At 48.7% G+C, this 17,824-nt stretch overlaps 9 protein-coding genes across 9 annotated transcripts; 4 read left to right on the top strand and 5 right to left on the bottom strand.

The window, feature by feature from the left end:
• Positions 1 to 377: 377 nt before the first annotated feature.
• N7479_008895 (copper fist DNA-binding domain-containing protein) lies at positions 378 to 2,191 on the bottom strand (the record flags this gene model as incomplete). The annotated part of the gene is made up of 3 exons (XM_057256588.1): positions 378 to 1,885; positions 1,944 to 2,104; positions 2,157 to 2,191. 3 exons carry the CDS (start codon positions 2,189 to 2,191, stop codon positions 378 to 380), a joined length of 1,704 nt encoding a protein of 567 aa, XP_057104046.1.
• A 567-nt stretch (positions 2,192 to 2,758) lies between these two features.
• On the top strand, positions 2,759 to 3,783 carry N7479_008894 (putative mitochondrial outer membrane protein (Sam35); the record flags this gene model as incomplete). Its single annotated transcript, XM_057256587.1, has 3 exons — positions 2,759 to 2,995; positions 3,086 to 3,325; positions 3,388 to 3,783. The coding sequence occupies 3 exons, from the start codon at positions 2,759 to 2,761 to the stop codon at positions 3,781 to 3,783; spliced, it is 873 nt and encodes a 290-aa protein (XP_057104045.1).
• Positions 3,784 to 3,868: 85 nt separating this feature from the next.
• Positions 3,869 to 4,833, bottom strand: N7479_008893 (class I SAM-dependent DNA methyltransferase; the record flags this gene model as incomplete). The annotated part of the gene is made up of 2 exons (XM_057256586.1): positions 3,869 to 4,654; positions 4,723 to 4,833. 2 exons carry the CDS (start codon positions 4,831 to 4,833, stop codon positions 3,869 to 3,871), a joined length of 897 nt encoding a protein of 298 aa, XP_057104044.1.
• Positions 4,834 to 5,500: 667 nt separating this feature from the next.
• Positions 5,501 to 6,416, bottom strand: N7479_008892 (cell division control protein 14; the record flags this gene model as incomplete). Its single annotated transcript, XM_057256585.1, has 2 exons — positions 5,501 to 6,117; positions 6,173 to 6,416. 2 exons carry the CDS (start codon positions 6,414 to 6,416, stop codon positions 5,501 to 5,503), a joined length of 861 nt encoding a protein of 286 aa, XP_057104043.1.
• Positions 6,417 to 7,227: 811 nt separating this feature from the next.
• N7479_008891 (FPP/GGPP synthase family protein) lies at positions 7,228 to 8,404 on the top strand (the record flags this gene model as incomplete). The annotated part of the gene is made up of 2 exons (XM_057256584.1): positions 7,228 to 7,586; positions 7,654 to 8,404. The coding sequence occupies 2 exons, from the start codon at positions 7,228 to 7,230 to the stop codon at positions 8,402 to 8,404; spliced, it is 1,110 nt and encodes a 369-aa protein (XP_057104042.1).
• A 443-nt stretch (positions 8,405 to 8,847) lies between these two features.
• Positions 8,848 to 9,806, bottom strand: N7479_008890 (Smr domain-containing protein; the record flags this gene model as incomplete). Its single annotated transcript, XM_057256583.1, has 4 exons — positions 8,848 to 9,187; positions 9,274 to 9,524; positions 9,621 to 9,721; positions 9,773 to 9,806. 4 exons carry the CDS (start codon positions 9,804 to 9,806, stop codon positions 8,848 to 8,850), a joined length of 726 nt encoding a protein of 241 aa, XP_057104041.1.
• A 1,355-nt stretch (positions 9,807 to 11,161) lies between these two features.
• On the top strand, positions 11,162 to 12,010 carry N7479_008889 (DUF3632 domain-containing protein; the record flags this gene model as incomplete). The annotated part of the gene is made up of 1 exon (XM_057256582.1): positions 11,162 to 12,010. One exon carries the CDS (start codon positions 11,162 to 11,164, stop codon positions 12,008 to 12,010), a length of 849 nt encoding a protein of 282 aa, XP_057104040.1.
• Positions 12,011 to 12,481: 471 nt separating this feature from the next.
• N7479_008888 (uncharacterized protein) lies at positions 12,482 to 14,311 on the bottom strand (the record flags this gene model as incomplete). Its single annotated transcript, XM_057256581.1, has 1 exon — positions 12,482 to 14,311. The coding sequence occupies one exon, from the start codon at positions 14,309 to 14,311 to the stop codon at positions 12,482 to 12,484; it is 1,830 nt and encodes a 609-aa protein (XP_057104039.1).
• Positions 14,312 to 16,536: 2,225 nt separating this feature from the next.
• gpaA (guanine nucleotide-binding protein subunit alpha gpaA) lies at positions 16,537 to 17,764 on the top strand (the record flags this gene model as incomplete). The annotated part of the gene is made up of 4 exons (XM_057256580.1): positions 16,537 to 16,654; positions 16,713 to 17,055; positions 17,113 to 17,669; positions 17,721 to 17,764. The coding sequence occupies 4 exons, from the start codon at positions 16,537 to 16,539 to the stop codon at positions 17,762 to 17,764; spliced, it is 1,062 nt and encodes a 353-aa protein (XP_057104038.1).
• Positions 17,765 to 17,824: the final 60 nt, after the last annotated feature.

The raw sequence follows: 17,824 nt of genomic DNA, 5'->3' as shown, positions 1-17,824 counted from the left end.
TCAAGTAAGATTGTTGGAAAATACGAATATTCTCGTGTCCACGTTTGTTAGGGTTTCTAGGGTAAGCAAAAGCGGCCCCGGGGGACCCAGGTGTCATCTACGCCAATGATTGCCCTGTCTAGTTCCTGGTATTGATTACGAGTAAAGCAATGTGCATAAAACACTAGGAAAGGCAATAAGAAAGAAAATAGAATAGTGGGAACAACTTCACTCAATCAATTACATTCAAACAGGCAATCTATCTATTACTGTGGCCGTCTAGAGCAGAGATTCTAGATAGGGTATCATAGGAGATCATAAATCATGCAAGATCAAAGCGCGGGGAAACATGAAAGGGGAAAAAAAGGAAAAGAATAAATCATCATGGGGTGGATCATCTAGATCATGGAAGTCTCCAAAGTGCGTGGACTGAGGCAGGACACAGACACATTGTCTAGTACCGGGATGCGGGAAGTCTGAGATGTAGTGAAATGTGTGTGGGGAACATGGCGTGAAGATTGAGGATGATTATCTGCTGTGTTAGCAACTGGGTGCTCAGGGATAGGCACATCCAGAGAGAAACCGTTGTGACCGCTGTGTGTAAGACAGCCGACACAGCTGCAGTCGCTGCCGCATTGGCAGCTGCCTGTCATGTCGGAACAGGCACTTGGTAGCCCGACTGGGTATTCCAGTGTGTAGTACTCCGAAGGATGCATCAATTGCTGGTTCAGCTGATGGTTTGCTGACAGAGGGGAGGAGTAACCGCTGGGTAGGGTGGAATTTGGGTCGGAGTAGCTATCAAATGGAATCGGCTGGAAGCCATGGTCCATTGAAGGAGGATTTGGCATGAAGTAAGGGAACGGGGTCGGAGTTGTTCCTCCCTGGTAAGGTGAGGCTTGATAGGGGTTGATGATTTCCTGGTTCTTGTCATCGCCGTTGAAGGTGATCATAGCACCCATCTCCTGGACATGTTTCCGTGTTGTGGTATTGAATGGATGAGCAGCACAGCCAAGACACTGGCAGTCTTCTCCACAGCTACAGTCGTGACAAGAGTCACCGCCTAGTGGGGCATTGTAAGAAGGCTCGAGGTTGTTGAGTATGTATGGAGCCATAGAGGGGTCCGTGATTCCAAGACCGTTCATCGGGTTAGAGTACGCCATAGACGGCGGCGAAGTCACACCGAGTGACATCCCCATTTGGGACATTTGAGGCTGAGAATGTGGCAGCATCATTCCCATGTATCCATTCTGAAGGCTTGAGTGATGTGGGTGTGATTGGTGTATGGCGGAATGCATGTAGTTTCTATGCGTGGGAATTGAGGAATCCTGCCATGGGGGCAGTTGGGGCATGGGAAAGTGCATGTAAGTCTGATCATCCCATGCAATAGGTTGTTGGAATTGCTGCTGGTCGGCCTCTGAGTACACAACTTGATTTGTCGTGGAAGGACGAGATACCCCGCAGCAAGATCCACCATTCTGAGCCGGAGCAGCAGCCGCAATAGGAGCTGGAGTCGGGGTGGGTGTTTTCGGTTTTTTGTTTTGAGAGCAGCAGCTTGATACTTGGGGAGACTTCGAGTCTTGCCTGGTAGGTTCTGTGGGCGATGGCGTCTTCTGGTTTTGTGTAGACGTAGTGGGAGATATGTGTGAGCTATCTAACCCGAGCTGCGAAGAGAAGTCTGAAACCAAGTTCGGCGTTCCATCTTCAAGCTTCACCTTGTCTGGCATATTTTCTAATGCGCGTGCTATGTTTTCAGGTGCTGCTTGCATAGTGCTCTGTCTTCTTCCGGACTTCTGGACCTTGCCCGGAGCTGGTGACGATGAGGAAACCATGGAAGATGGGGGAGACTGGGTTGACTCATTGGCATCCATGGGAACTTTATAGAGCGGACGACATAAGCATGATGAGCCTACAGCAAGTCAGTATAACATAAACAAATGGTAGTTTGGTGACAAAGACATCTGTACCTTTTGGAATGCGGACCATCACGGCATACGTCTTCTGGCAGCTGCAAGTTCCTTTCGGATGGGGACATTTTGCAAGAGGACGTCCGGCTTTAGGAACCTTCATCATAAGTCTATCGAAGTGTTGGCATTTTGAAGATCGATGACCTCGAATGCATGGTTCACTGGTGTTACTCTTTAGCCCGGTTTCATTGACAATACACGATATACTCCTACCAGGACCACTTGGCACCTTCTTCATCGAGAGGCATGTTGATCAAGAGAGATATGTATGTTTGCGCCGGAGTTAAGGTGAGATGCAAGATTGATTCGTAATGTCGCAAATGTGTGTCGCAGAACCCCAACCGTTAGATACCCCGCGCATGCGCCCGTTTCCGCTAGGACCGTCAGATGCCTCGTAATTTGTAACGAACTAAGCCATATGTATGCCCATATTCTCAAAATGTCGTTCGAGTGAGCAGATCAGATCGAAAGGTGGAGTCGAGACGGAGCGAAGTGGAGGTTTCGGTTTCTTCAATGTTGAAGCGGGAGAGACCGGGCTGATGTGATCGCAACACACCACGATATATGAAATAAGCACTTAAGATACCGAATGCATGTAATCCGAATAGCCCCTCGATCACAGCAAGTTCAGGTTATTCCCTCAAGTCAAAGACGGGAAAAAAGGGTGCGGGGAGGTACGGTACCTGGCCATTATTAGGTAAGGAAATACCTTCCTGTTCGGGCTTGGCGCGTCGGAATTGTTTCGATGACGGCACTTTTTGGACACTTTTGGACTTTGGCGACATTTGGCGACATTTGGACTTCAACCCACCATAATGCCTCCCAAAGGCCCCGATAGTCCTCCAGAAGAGTCCAATGCCAGTCCTTTCTTTACAATCCCTGCTCCTATGAAGCGGCTCTTCGACAAGTTCCCGTTGACTACCTATCCCGCCAACGAGATCCCTCAACGCATCCGACCGCACGACAATGTCAACCAGCTGTATGTGTTCGCCGACGCATCTGGTGCACGACATGGCCGACCCTCCTTCAATCCTCAATGTCTCAAATGGCAGGTTCGTGCCATCTATACTCGCAAAGTCGCATGCAAGGACGCGTGTAGCCGTCCCTGTCGGAACCATATGTACTGATCGGCCTCGCTCTAGGCATACTTAAAATTCGTTGGGATTGACTTCGAGATCACCTCGTCCAGTAACCATGCATCGCCAACTGGTTCCCTTCCTTTCCTCCTACCCTCACTGCCTGCAGACAGCTCGAATCCGATCCCTTCACACAAAATCCAAAAGTGGGCTATTGAACAAGTTCACTGCGAGGAAGAACAACAATTGAACCTGCGGTTCGAGGTTTATGCTTCACTTTTAGACAACCGGATACGCAGCGCTTGGGTAGGCCACTGATTTCATCCGAAACAAACCCTAGACTCGAAGGAGCTAACCGACGTGTCCAGTTATACATGCTTTACCTAGACAGTGAGAACTTCGACGCTGTCGCACGCCGACTCTATGTGAACCCCACAACCTCGAACTCGATCGTGCGCGCCACTCTATGCCACCAACTCCAGCAGGCCGCCCGCGATGAGCTCCTCAAGACCTCGCGCTACATCGACGCAGCTGATTTGGAAGGCGATGCGGGTGGCGCATTCGAAGCGCTGTCAACCTTGCTTGGCGAGGACGAGCACTTCTTTGGCCGGCCAAACCCAGGTCTATTTGATGCCAGCGTCTTCGCATACACGCAACTCATCCTGGACGATACCCTGGGCTGGAAACGGAACCGGCTGGGACAACTGCTCAGAGAGCATCCCAATCTTGTACAACACCGCGAAAGACTACTGAAATTCTTCTAAATGTATAACAGCAAACAAACTATGGCGTTGGATTTGGACTCATCATTTCGATAGAATAATATCTCTCCTGATTGGCCTCTCCATCTCAACCCTTAACAAAACAAACCCCAAACCAAACCCTAACCCCAACCCACTTCTTCGCCCTCGCCCCCAAAACATCCCCCAACTCCCCATCAACCCCCCTAACAATGACCCCATCCGCACCCGCGCCAACAACGTCTTCAACCTCAAATCCAGCCCCTCTAGCTGCAGCCAAAACATCAGGAATATCATGACAATAACTCGTAGGCCGAACCTTCACCCCCCTCTCATCCGTAAACCCAGCCTGACTCCGCATGCCCATCTCAGCATGCATATTCGTCACAAGCAAATATGCACCAGACCTCATAATCTCCGCGGCAGCGGCGAAAAACTGCTCAAGCGGAATATGTTCCAGCACCAACGTAGATATCACACCCACAGCACCCGTCTCGTATAATCCAGACGGAAGCTGCGTCTTTGATACCTCAGGTTGAAGGAGATCAAGGATACCTAGCTCAATTTCCGGGATCTGCGTTGCGCTTTTCGCCGCATACTCGCGTGTCGCCGTTCGCGCTACATCTAACATCCCGCGCGACGCATCCAGTCCAATTACAGAGAAGGAACTGGCTTTGTTGGCTGTGCTTAGTGCGGAGAGGAGCTGGATTGTGTTGCGGCCGGTACCGCAGCCTAGATCTACTAGGGTGGGGCGGGTTGTCTTGGTCTTGATCTCTGACTCTGACTCTGACTCTGGTTGGAAGCGTTTGCTTACCCGGTCAATGAATCGGGGTAGTAGAGAGCGCATCTCGATTGTGTCGAGGCGTTGGAGGAAATTTCCGTCTGTGTCGTAGACCTGTTTTATGTTAGTTGTGGTTAAGGGCGTATAGTTTGAATGGTTATGTGAACGCTATATGTACACACCTCGGCCCATTTATCGTATGCTTCTACCGTGTCCACATACTGTGTTTTCTGTGAATTTTCGGGAGGCTTTGTGGCCAGCAATTCTTGGATTGTGCCCATTTTGGATGTCATGGTGATTGTATTTTTCGGGGATATTGGTGCGGATATATATATCTTTTTTCACGCTAATGCTTGACGTTTCTCCACTCGAACATGGGGTACACAGTAGAGCCCGTGCTTTATACACCGAGTCATAAATGAACAGTGACTCATTTATACAAATAGAAATTTAGATAAAGGGAGATATGAAAAATTACAGCGAGTAACCGAGAAGCCCCAAAACCGAGGCTAAGAAGCCTACGCCTACGCTAAGTACTAGCGTGAAGAAGAAATGTTGATCATCAGGAGTGTATGACAGTTTAGTCTAGTCACAGAGAAGAATCGTACACATTCATGTCGCCATTAAAGAGACACAAGCAAAACGATAAGGAAACGAAGCCCGGGGAGAGAGCACACGAGAGAGGTCGACAAAGGTTCAGGATTGGAGTTAAAAAATAAAGAGAGCATAAAAGACAGGCCAAAGGAGGGCAAGCCATCAGTCCAGGAAATCACATAATTGCCGTGCCGGACGGAACATAAGTCAAACGCTCGTGAACGAGGAAAAGAGGTAAGGAGAAGGGAAGATGGAAAAAGGTTCGAGAGAGAATAAGAAAGTAAAAAACACCAAATCATCGCAGCGGACATCGCGCATATTTGGTCATCAAGTAGTGAGTGAGTCAATCATTGCCAGTCAAGTCATTTAGTAAACCGTCGCTCCGAACGGAGCTGTCTCCTTCAGGTCCTCCACGAGGTCCTCTACATTATTGAGATATCTTCCCAGAAGAGCCTGCTTCTCGTCCGTCGTGCGCGTATCGCGGTTCGTTTTACTCGCAGCATTTGCCGCGGCGGAGTGCGCACTGCGCGAGAATGGAACATTGGATAGTTTGCTGGGGCTGCGCGGCAGACCTGGCGGGGAAGACATTGGTGCCGGGGTCACGGTCTCGGGCATCAGATAGAAGTAGAGGAATTCGACGAGCTTCAGCTTGACTTCGCGGGAGGTTGCGCGCTGCTTGAAGAGTGATGTGACGGTGAGGAGGCCATCTAGGTCCTCGAATGTGCGTGTGTTTGATGGACAGTCTAGTAGGGCTGTGACGAGTGTGAGGAGGGTTGCTGATTGCACGGCAGGACAGTTGATCGGGTCGAGAAGGTCGAGGAGGAGGTTCATATAGATCTCGCGAGCGAAGAGGGTGCGTGAGCCGCGGTGGAGAAGGAGGGAGCCTTGGATTAGATCCAGTGTGCAGACAATCAGCATGTCGTTTGTGCCGTTGCTTCCCCGGCCGAGAAGGTGTTCGAGACATGATACTAAGCGCATGGCGACTGAAGCATATTGTTAGCGCCTAGACTCTCTGATGTTGAAATTTCCAAGACATACTGTTCCATTGAAAGCTTTCCTGCAGCTTGGAAAATTCTCGAAATGCCGGATCATCTCGCAAGTCTGACAAGGTCTTTGACACGGGCTGGATATCGGGGGAGCGCGATCTCCGATCCGAGACGGGCTTAGGTTTTGATAAACATATCTGTGCTAGTAGTCCTTCGACCTGGCGTAATCCTTTACGGATCTTGCTGGGCTCATATGAGGAGAGGTAATCGAACGAATGGGCTAATAGAGCCTCCATTGATGAATCAGATTGAAAAGTGAGCTGTTCATCCAAAAAAGAAAATGGACATTCTTAAACAAAAGATCAAAAGAGAAAGTGGAGAAGAGGTCTTAGGGTGGATGAGGTCAGTCGCTCTTCCAAGGTTTGGCAGTAAATAAAGGGCCGTTGCCCCGGACAACTGGTCAATAACCAGGGAACTCATCACATTGCGGAAACTTCCACGGCGCTTAGTTCTTTAGATCGACCCCTGGCGTCAATCAGTTTCGACTTTAATGTTAATTATAGTATATGGAGTAACCCGGCTTTCTGATAGAATATATATACTTATGAACATTGTGTGTTGACTTTATACCTTACTTCGTTGCTATAGTGAACATTATTATATTAGAATTATAACGAATGCATTTATCCCTACGGAGTACAGAGTGCATGACTGCTGCTTATGACCTATCAAATTATCATGCTATCCCATTTGTTAATGAAGTTGACATATCTCATTTGCTAACGCTCTTTAGCCCTGCACCTAGGCACCTGACAGCTGCCAGATTAGTCATGGACCTCGGCATCCGCCCGTCTAGCCCCGGGGGCATCATATGTACCTTCAGAGCTAGTAGGTAGAGCTATGTCCGCATGCATATATACATCTTGCACAAAGATTTTACAATATATTACAACATCATTGAAACATACGAAGATATATTGTAAACGTGCTGTTGATACCATCTATACACACCGCATAACTCTCGGACTTATAAGTAACCTTGCCCCGGAGGTCCTCACATATTTCTGCCGCCTTACCCCAAACCCCTCCATCTCCCCATCTACAACCATGAACTCAACAACTTTCCAACCACCCAATCTCGCTCCTCCTCGGACAAGCCCGGCAAATGCAACAAATGGTAGTGGAAGCCCCTCCCACCGACACCTGTCGGCGACGGATGAAGAGCGGACGACAACTGGACATCGTCGTAACAAGTCTAGCGTGGACGGCACCAAGTACAAGGATGGAACATGGTCACCCAAGAACGACAAGATCCTCATGGGTCCATATGACTACGTACACGAGCAGCCAGGGAAAGACATACGGCGACAACTGATCCACGCCTTCAACTCCTGGCTGCAGGTTCCGCCGACGAGCCTAGCAATCATCACCAAGGTCGTAACGATGCTGCATACATCATCGCTGTTGTGAGTTTGAGGCCCTACCCCGCATTCCAATCTGGTCACATTCAGATACTAACCACGTGGGCTCTAGAATCGATGACGTCGAAGATAACTCCGTCCTCCGCCGCGGCAACCCCGTCGCACACAACATATTCGGAACAGCGCAGACAATCAACTCCGCAAACTATGTGTACTTCCTCGCGCTGCAAGAAGTACAACAGCTCAACAACCCGACCGCGATTAACATATACGTACAAGAGATGCTGAACCTGCACCGGGGCCAGGGGATGGATCTCTTCTGGCGCGACTCGCTGACCTGCCCGACGGAAGACGAGTACCTAGAAATGGTCGGTAATAAAACAGGTGGGCTGTTCCGTCTCGCAGTAAAACTCATGCAGGCGGAGAGTACAACGGGCAAGGACTGTGTTGCCTTGGTCAATGTCATGGGCCTGATTTTCCAGATCTGCGACGATTACCTCAACCTCGCGAATACGGTGTACACGGAGAACAAGGGATTCTGCGAGGATCTCACCGAAGGGAAATTCTCCTTCCCGATTATTCATAGCATTCGCTCAGACCCGTCCAACCTGGTGCTCATCAATATCCTTAAGCAAAATACCAAGGATGTGGAGGTTAAACGATATGCGGTGCAGTATATGAAGAGTACGGGGAGCTTTGCGCATACAAGTCGAGTTGTTGGGGATCTGCGAGATCAGGCGTTGGGGTTGATTGAGACGATTGATGCCACGCCGAATATCAATGGGGCTGGTGATGGGCAGATGGTGCGTGCTATTGTGGAAAAGATTGTGGAGTCGACGTTGTCGGATCCCAATACTCACTAGTTGGTTCTTTGTCCTTTTTTACCGAAATGTTTCGATATGATTTTGTGAAGGTCGTGTCTTTGTTGGATATACCCAGTTCCAGTTATCTTGTTTTCATGAAATTGGCTATGTAGCTATGAACGTTCACGATGATATGGTTTATATTTATATGGTTCCTGGAGTACTAAATGTTAACAGGGTTATACACAACAGTTTGAAAGTAAACGTAGTTGAATTAGGAACAATGTTTATGTTCATGTAAGGGTATAATCACATCCCTGCCATCATAAGTCGTGTCGAGGCTGAGCCTAGGCTCGTCTTTATGTAGATAGTAGATGATCTTGAAACGAAAACGAGAAGCCAAAAGCACAAAATATCACATGCACCAACATCAAACAGCCAACATCTGTCCACAAACGCAGCTATGCATCTATGTATATGTCCAAAACACGAAAAATCCAAGTTCACATAACCACACAGCAAGCCTTCTCGAGCTTGCGCAGAATCTTGGGCAGAACCTTCTTGGCAAGCTCCTCGAGCTCGTCGGGTTGTTGCTGTCCTTGTTGCTGCTGGTGCCCTTGCTGGTGTCCCTGCTGGTACCCCTGTTGGTGACCAGAGTACCCAGACGAGCCCTGGTGACCGTTGTATGAAGGCATGACAGCCTCACCACCAGTCAGGTTCACGTAGATGCGACCGGCGTTATCCTCGGTGGCATACTGCAGTCCCAACTCACGACACACCTGCTCGACGCGCGGCTTGAGTTTCTGAACATGGTTCGCGGAGTGGTTTCCTTTTCCGACGATACTACATCGCGAAGCGGTATTAGTCGGGTTTGGTCTAGTGCACAGGATTCTGGTTCTCCCTGGAGTTTTGTTCTGCTGGCCACTTACACATGGAGGTGGTCCTGCCCATGCGACTTGGCGTACTTGATCCGCTCTTCCAGGATCTCCTCGGCTTCCTCGACGAACTGTCCGTGCAGATCAATGGTATCGGCCTCGACGCGCCCGTCGGCGTTGTTCTCGCGGAAAATAAACTCAGACGCTTGTCTGTTATACTCCTCCATCTTTCGGCCGTGGGCCTTTCCTTCCTCGGAGAGTTGCTTGGCGCCGGCGCCATCGCCGCTCGCGTAGGCTTCCTTCGACTGGCGGGAGTGTCAGCGCGGATGAAACGATTGTCACTACAATTGCGATTTCTATTGTAATCGAGCGATTTTAATTGGAATTGGGTGGTCGCATACCCGACCGAAACATTGCCCGCGCTTGGAGGCTTCCTGGCGCGCGAGGTCGCGGAGTCGATCGTACTCTGCCTCGGCATCGCTGCTGTTGTCGTGGTTGAAGGCTGGTACTGTTAGCGCTTGTAATTGTATTTAACTATTGACGCATTGCGTACCCCGAGGGCCCATATGGGACATTTCGTACGACATGTTTGTGATGATAAGAAGGGCCACCGCCCAGGGGAAAGGGAAGTGTACCTTTTAAGGGTGGGGACACCCCGAAAAATCAGATCGATCAATTTCCGTGGGTCTTCCAATGTTAGTTCCAGGGTTCCCACGATCGATGGAACCAAGATTTCCGCCCCATTGGGATTCATATTATGGTTATTAGAACCGACATCGTATAGATCCTGTTGAAGATACTAATATAGTCTATTATTATACCACCTGGGCAGTTATAAATCTATGATTATATTGGCCTAGATGGGCGTGGATAGACTCTTTGAAAACCTTGGGCATGATCTACGCAGTAGTCAGTGGTGCAAGGTATTTCGGATTGTATTTTTCTTCAAGCTGCGTGCACCATTATGACCCACGTGGTGCTTATCCTATGCCTTATGTATCCTATAAAGTATAAGTTTACTAAATAACAGAAAAGATCCAAACTAAGCTTGGCCATGATTAAGTTAGTGTACAAATATGCGACGGTCCCGTGTGGTAAAAAAAAAAAAGAGAACAAAAGGCCTATCAGAGACCTCATCATTACAAGTGATACGCGACTCACTGCGCCAAGCGGGCGAGAGATAAAAAATTGGCCCAGCGAATGCCACAGAACTGTCAGCTTGATCAGATAAGAGTCCTTGCTTGGACATTCAATTTGCAAGCATTCTCTCCTACTATGTAGCTCAAGGACTACTATTATAGTACACCGTGTGTAGACGGTGATATAAAGAGAGGGAGGAAGGAGAGACTGATCTATTTTCTCCAAAGAAAAGGCTATAACTACATGGAAAGATATATGGGAATATGTATAATTCTTTCCTTTCTAAGCTGCCCTGCACTTTCTTCAATTTCAATCTTGTTGAATGATCCAATCCCCCATATATGGATCATTTGCTGGCAGACTGAGCAGTTCTTTGATAGCTTGTCAGGGCACTTAGGGTATACATACCCTGTCCTTCATATCTGTGTATCTTTTTTCCCCTAGCTCAAATCTACTTTGTCTAAGCACACTTTCTTTAACCCCTCTTCTCCGTATTCCTGGATGATCGGCATATCAGTCATCATTGGCTGTCTAATGATGTCACTCTCGGAAAATGGCTATTGTTGCAACAGGACGAAGAAATATACTGCGCCTCTTCGATAGTTGTGTGACTATAGCTCGGAGTTCCGCTGCCTAGTTGCTACTCTTTGAGGTTTTCGACATTGAGACCATTCTGCACTTTCTTTCCTCGAACATAACACAACCATCACATCACCCGTCCCAGCAGCGCAGCATAGTGAGTGTTCATTCCCAAATACTCAAAGACCCAGAAATCATTCCAGAGCCTTCCCGCTCTGTCATAATGAGTACCAGCATTCACGTAATAACGTGCAAATCGATTGAGCTCGACGGCTTCGTCTCCGCCGCCGACGACGCTTGGTTCGACCAGCACACTGCACCCATGGACGGCGAGGAAGAGACCGGGGCGCATCCCCATCAAGCTGCGGCTCTCAAAGCGTACCTCAAAGGAGACTCAAAGCCATCTGAGACAGCTGCCATCATGACCAAGCCTCATAACTCCGAGAAGAAGACCGATTTGCGAGACCGTGTACTGGGCATAATCGAAGACGCGCTTTTTGAGTTGCCTGAAAGCCACACGCCGGCCCTCGTCGACCTGCTAAAAGAACTGAGCCAGCTACCAGATGAGGAGGATGGCGACCTAATCTGGAAAGGTCTCGGGAGTTTCGGCCACTCGTGGTCAGATATGTGGAAGCAGAGCCACTGGCGCGAAGCGTTGGCGATGCGAGATCCAGCCACAAGAGCGACGAGGCGCGAGGCACATGTGCACCAGGCTTTTGTAGAGGCATCTTGTGCAATGGCTGCTCTGGGACCAAATGCTGAAGATGGTCTCTTGCCACTGAGCTGGGGCTATCAGTGCATCTCCGAGGCGCTCGAATGCCAGGATACAGTGTGGGACTTTGAGATACCTGCTGCCGTGGTGTGGATTAAAGTAGCAGGGGACAGACTCAGAGAGGGTGCGAAGAAAGGTGAGAAGTCCTGGGCGTTAGAGAGAGAGGGGAGGCTTTGGATGGCGGGACCGATGAGCATGGATCGGTGGAACTTCTGGTTGAAAAGACTCGAGGAGTTTGAGAAGATTGGCGAGGCCATCTCAACAACGGCGAGTCTCGAGCCTAGGGTAAGGAGTATTTGATGGCTTAGTCTATAGACTTGGCGTTAGAGTAGTAGTAGTCTGGGTTGTAAGATTGCTTCCAGACGGCCTTGGTGGCAGACTGCACATATGCTAGACTTATCCCGTGAAACAATCACTGACGAAGTATATTGAACATCATTGGTTGTTCAGCAGTCTCTACTCTATTTCACAGCATTCCTTTCTCCATACCTTAAGCGTCAAGCTCTTTCGCTAAGAGATAGCATTGGCACTCCTCTGCTGCATTGTGGAAGCGGTGGATTCTCAAAGAATCAACTTGGTACATGGGGCTCAGCAGTAAAAGTTAGCAACTCTTCTTCTCTTCGCCGTTTTCCCTTCGATTTTTTTCTCACTTAGCTGCGCTTAGTTGGCCTGGGCAGATTTATCAATATGATTAGGAATTGTAGAACATCTCTGCCAACCATCAACATCATTTTGTTCAAGCGAAACGCCCTGTCACTCGATCCATAAGCGCTATTCGATTGCGCCAAGCCAGCTTTCAACGTCCGATTCTGCCTCAGGCTCATCTTCCCCATCAGTGTCTTCAAGATCGATCCATGAATGCTGGTATATTGGTTTTTCACTGAGAGGGTAACCCGTTGACCTCAACCATTCAAAGATCCCACGGGTTGCTCCTTCCGAGAGCATTTGCGAGAAGAAATCATCTTTATAATCGCCAAGAGCCACCGGTGCCACGTTGGGGACAGAATGTGGTGTTTGGTCAGGGGAATCGCTGTTATCTATTCCGAAATCCCGAATTGAATCATCATTTGTCAACATCCATTCCCAAGACTCGTATTCTAGACAATGACCACATTGAGCATGCTGTCGAACCGTCAGGTCTGTGTCACAAAGTTGTGTCTTCCCAAAAGGCTTCCAAGGCCAGATTGGAGGTCGGTCATGGCCTTCGCAGGCAGTAATGAATGACAATCGGCATTCGTCATCGCGGCGTATTGCTTCACTGTTATTAGTCTCCATTTCAGAGGTCAAGAATGTCTGCGCTGTTCTGGCCCAGGCCGAGGCTGGAAGATCCAAAGCCACTAATCCTATTCGTATATCGCGTAAAACATTATTTGCTGAGCCTGCGAGAATTGCACCAAGCCAGAGAATGCCAAGTATAGGCTTTCGAGTTGCCAAAAACGCGGGCAATTCATTGGGCGAGATGGAATTGATAATCGCAAAGGCTGAATTCAGCCAGGCACTGACAAGATTACACTCAATATCTGGATTGAAAAAGGTACTATGTAGAAGAGAACGCAACCCCCAAATATTGGAGCTCAATGTCATATACTTGGGAAGCAATTCCTTATGCTTAGCAAGAAGATCTGAAATAGAAACAGGCGAGTCATTGACACAGCGTGTTAGTGACGGCCAAGAAGCTTGTCTTGGAAGCGGAAGTGATAATGTTCTCCCCTTTAGGAATGGAATGAAGAGTACCCCAGCAAGAGCGACGGAGCATTGGGCGTAGAGGCGGTGGCGCACACAGAAACCAGAGAGGTAGTCGAGAGCAGTTTCCGATAATGGTGGTTCCGATTTAGCGAGTGATTCTGACTTCGCGCTCAAATTATCCTTGGTGGCTAAGGTAAATCCCACCTTCTTTGCCGAGATCGACCATGGCGACAAATACATATGGCCGTTATACTTCACGGTCGCATCCCAGCAATCGTCAGAACTCAAAATGGCCCACCACCAGACGACTTCTTCCTCACAAGCATCGTCACCGATGTCAATTTGAATCGTAGGTTGATAGTTTGACTGCGGAAATCGACCCTCTCCCCGATCCGTAGTGTAGTGCATATGACATTCGTGGTCAGCAGAGCAATTAAGCAATTCAACCCATCGAGCGGACAGGATATAGGCCCACGCAAAGTAAAGAACCGATAGGTAGTTTCCCTCGTCATAGCCCGAGAGACCTTGGACTCCAGGCCAGTCCGAGAGAGGAGAGTCCTCTGACAATTCCACACTTAATCGACTGTCAATTGCTAATAGAAGTTGCCTGGGCAAAACTTTCGGCGGTAGGTCGCAGGTCCCTTTTGAAGTCCTCCAAGTTGATCTGCCATTGATGAGAAGACCCCTGCTTGGGGATTCCTTTTCCTCGCAGGCGAACGAGATTGGCTTGTCAAAGGAAGCAAGGCCATCCCCGAGAAAAGGCGGGGTCTGACTGACGAGAGGTCTCATACTTATGGCTTTCTGGGGGATTTGGTGTTGCTCATTACCGGCGCTTAGATAGGAATTCCATATTTTGAGACTCTCCTGGAGGACCTCGCTGAATTCATCATCACTTGGCCGCAGGGCATCGCCCATCGCCGCACTAGTAAGTTGGATGCTGCGTTAGCGTTTGGAAAGTGTGACTAGTCGAAAACTAGGAGTGAGCGCAGAAGGATTTCCACTATTTTGTATTCTTGTTGGACGTCTTGGAAGGACATAGAGATGTTGAAGTAATTGGGGTTCTGAGTGGCCCGGTCGAGATGCTATTCCTGTGGCGCGGATGGTTTTATTTTATTGCTGTGGCTTACGGCTGAAGATTGAGGCGAACAAAAAACCTTGGAAGAGGCCATTGGAAATGATCAACACACATTTATAAGCCCAGCGAATGGTCCAGAGAGCTGCATGTAGTAATTTATTATTGGAGAACGGGGTTGTACAAAGTAATGTATTACAGTGTATTATTAGTAAGCGCATATGACCTCCAGGGCTCGGTGTTTAGGACTCGAGTTTGGGATTCGAGTTTAGACACCAAGCTAGAGCCGCGGACTTCAATAGTTTCTTCATTGCCACGAGGGAAGAGGTGGAGTCCAATCTCATTTCCTCAAGGCGGCAAAATGGCGGTAGAAAACGGCTAGAAGCACTAGCTAGTGGGTCATTTAGTGTAGAATCTAAGGAGATAACCGTGGAAGGCAGTTCGAAAGAGGAAGTTCGTTAACTTCCCCCTTTTTTTATATTAGTTCTGTAAGTGGCATTGCCCTACAAATTATGCTGACTGACCTCCTTTCCAACCATCTAGACATAGAAATAGTCTTGTTGGATACACCAATAGAGGGACTGGGCACCATCGTTGAAGGTGCGACAGTTAGTGTCTCGCCATTCTCGTATAGTCGCTTAAGTGGACTAAGCAGAGTACGGGCTCCACTGAAGATAAAACGGAGGATCCACGGATGTGCAGAGTGTGTCGGATACCTTGTCGGGGGTTTCCGTACTGTTTTACAGAGTACCTCAAAGAAATTGCTAGGAAGTCTCAAAGAACTGGACATGGATGTATGGATGAGGCGCATACTAGTCTGAATGGGTAGTAGTATTGGCCTTTTAGCTTCCAAGTTTCTTTGTTTCCCTCAGAGTGGAATTATCTGAGGCAAGATCTTGCTGAGGTGAGGTCAGATGTCAGACTGTTATGGAACGATCGTGTGGAAGCACGGGTACGATAAACTTGCAAATTGTACTCATGTGTCAGGGGTTCCCTCCCCCAGACTCTACCGAATAGCCGGAATTATCTCTGACGTTGCTGTTGTTTCTAGCATTTTATCTTCAAATGTGATTCGCGTTGTAGTTTTGATATGCTAGTTTTGCTCTCCACAAGATCTGCACGCCTCCAGTCCACCGTACTTTTTTTTATATGCACAGAGGATACGGAGATATTGTTCTGTTCTGTGATATAGCAGATGGAATTCTCGAGTATTAGAACCAGAATGTTTCATAGATGCATCTGCATATTACTACATAATCATCTGAAAATAGCCCTAGAGAAAGTTGTACCGATTCCCAGGCCAATAGAATACCATAAACCGGTCAATACAATAGCAAAAAGCAAAAGGGGCTGAATGGGCCCCTAGTCAGATTCCCCACACTGCCCAATCAGCTGACTCCAATTGCCGGGGGTTGTATTATTTGTATTGAAAACGGAGTACCAAATACCCAGACAGTCCGTAGACAGTCCTCAGTCAGTTTCCCGCCTGTCCCCCTAATCACCCGCCCATTGTCTTGCTGAATCGCCGTGGTATTACGGGTGTATCCCCTTTCTCTGCTGAAACTTTCCCAATTTCCCCTCCGTGCCCCTTACCTTTGAACCCTTTGTATTTCCCTTCTCTCTCTCTTTTTCTCTTCCAGATTGGATTCGATTCGAATTCTTCTGATTCTTCCTTTCTTTTCGTTTCTTTCATTTATACCCTTTTGCCGGTTTGTCCTTCGTTTTGGCAACTCGCAAAAAGCACGTCCAGGTGGGTACCCTTTTTTTTCCTCTTGGATATTGTCAATTGGCTATTTGCTTGGGTAAACTCGGTTCCGACTCCTTGCGTCGGGATGCTTACACCAATTCTGAAACGTTGCCTGCTTCGACTCGGCGATGCTTGTACAACCTACGCAACGTTCCCTTCGAGCCCATCAATGCGATATTTCCTCGGATGAAATTATTCCAGTTTGCTGACAGTTGATCCGACTTACACAGTCCCTGTAAACAGAGTACCGAATATCCCTCTACGAAGAAACCTTTTTCTCATCTATTTTCACACCGTTGATTGCGACTTAATACCGCCAAAATGGGTTGCGGAATGAGCACCGAGGATAAGGAGGGGAAGGCGCGGAATGAGGAGATTGAGAACCAGCTCAAGCGCGATAAAATGATGCAAAGGAACGAGATCAAGATGTTGCTCCTCGGTATGGTCGATTGACCCCTGATGGGAATACGGGCAGATGGCTGACTTCGAGAATACAGGAGCCGGAGAGTCGGGCAAGTCCACTATTCTGAAGCAGATGAAGCTTATTCACGAGGGTGGATACTCCCGTGACGAGCGTGAATCATTCAAGGAAATCATCTACAGCAACACCGTTCAGTCGATGCGGGTCATTCTCGAGGCCATGGAGTCACTCGAGCTACCCCTCGAGGATGCGCGCCACGAGTACCATGTGCAAACCATCTTCATGCAGCCCGCTCAGATCGAGGGTGATAGCATTCCCCCTGAGGTTGGAAACGCTATCGGCCAACTGTGGCGCGACACTGGTGTCCAGGAGTGCTTCAAGCGCTCACGCGAATACCAGCTGAACGACTCTGCCAAATAGTGAGTAGTGGTCGCTCGTCTGTCGCATTCCGACTTGACTAACTCGTTTCCCTCTAGCTACTTCGATTCCATTGAGCGCATCGCTCAGCCCGATTACCTCCCCACCGACCAGGATGTCCTCCGCTCCCGTGTCAAGACCACTGGTATCACCGAGACCACATTCATCATTGGTGACCTCACATACCGCATGTTCGACGTTGGTGGTCAGCGATCCGAGCGCAAGAAGTGGATTCACTGCTTCGAGAACGTCACCACCATTCTGTTCCTCGTTGCCATTTCCGAGTACGATCAGCTTCTCTTCGAAGACGAGACCGTCAACCGTATGCAAGAAGCCCTGACCCTCTTCGACTCGATCTGCAACTCCCGGTGGTTCGTCAAGACCTCCATCATTCTCTTCCTCAACAAGATCGATCGTTTCAAGGAGAAGCTCCCCGTTAGCCCGATGAAGAACTACTTCCCCGATTACGAGGGCGGTGCCGACTACGCCGCGGCTTGCGACTACATCCTCAACCGTTTCGTTTCCCTGAACCAGGCCGAGCAAAAGCAGATCTACACGCACTTCACCTGCGCTACTGACACTACCCAGATTCGATTCGTCATGGCAGCAGTGAACGGTAAGCTCAGTCATCTTACTCAGCCTGCAACAGTTGACTAACGTTTCACAGATATCATAATCCAAGAGAACCTTCGTCTCTGCGGTTTGATCTAATGAATCTATCGTTTGGTGACGAAGTGTGTCCAACCTAGATCGCATGTTTTTTATTAACCG

The sequence above is a fragment of the Penicillium vulpinum genome (genome assembly GCF_028829585.1).
Source record: "Penicillium vulpinum strain IBT 29486 chromosome Unknown utg000004l_segment0_segment0, whole genome shotgun sequence".
NCBI lineage: Eukaryota > Fungi > Ascomycota > Eurotiomycetes > Eurotiales > Aspergillaceae > Penicillium > Penicillium vulpinum.
This window is presented reverse-complemented; position numbering and strand designations above follow the sequence as displayed.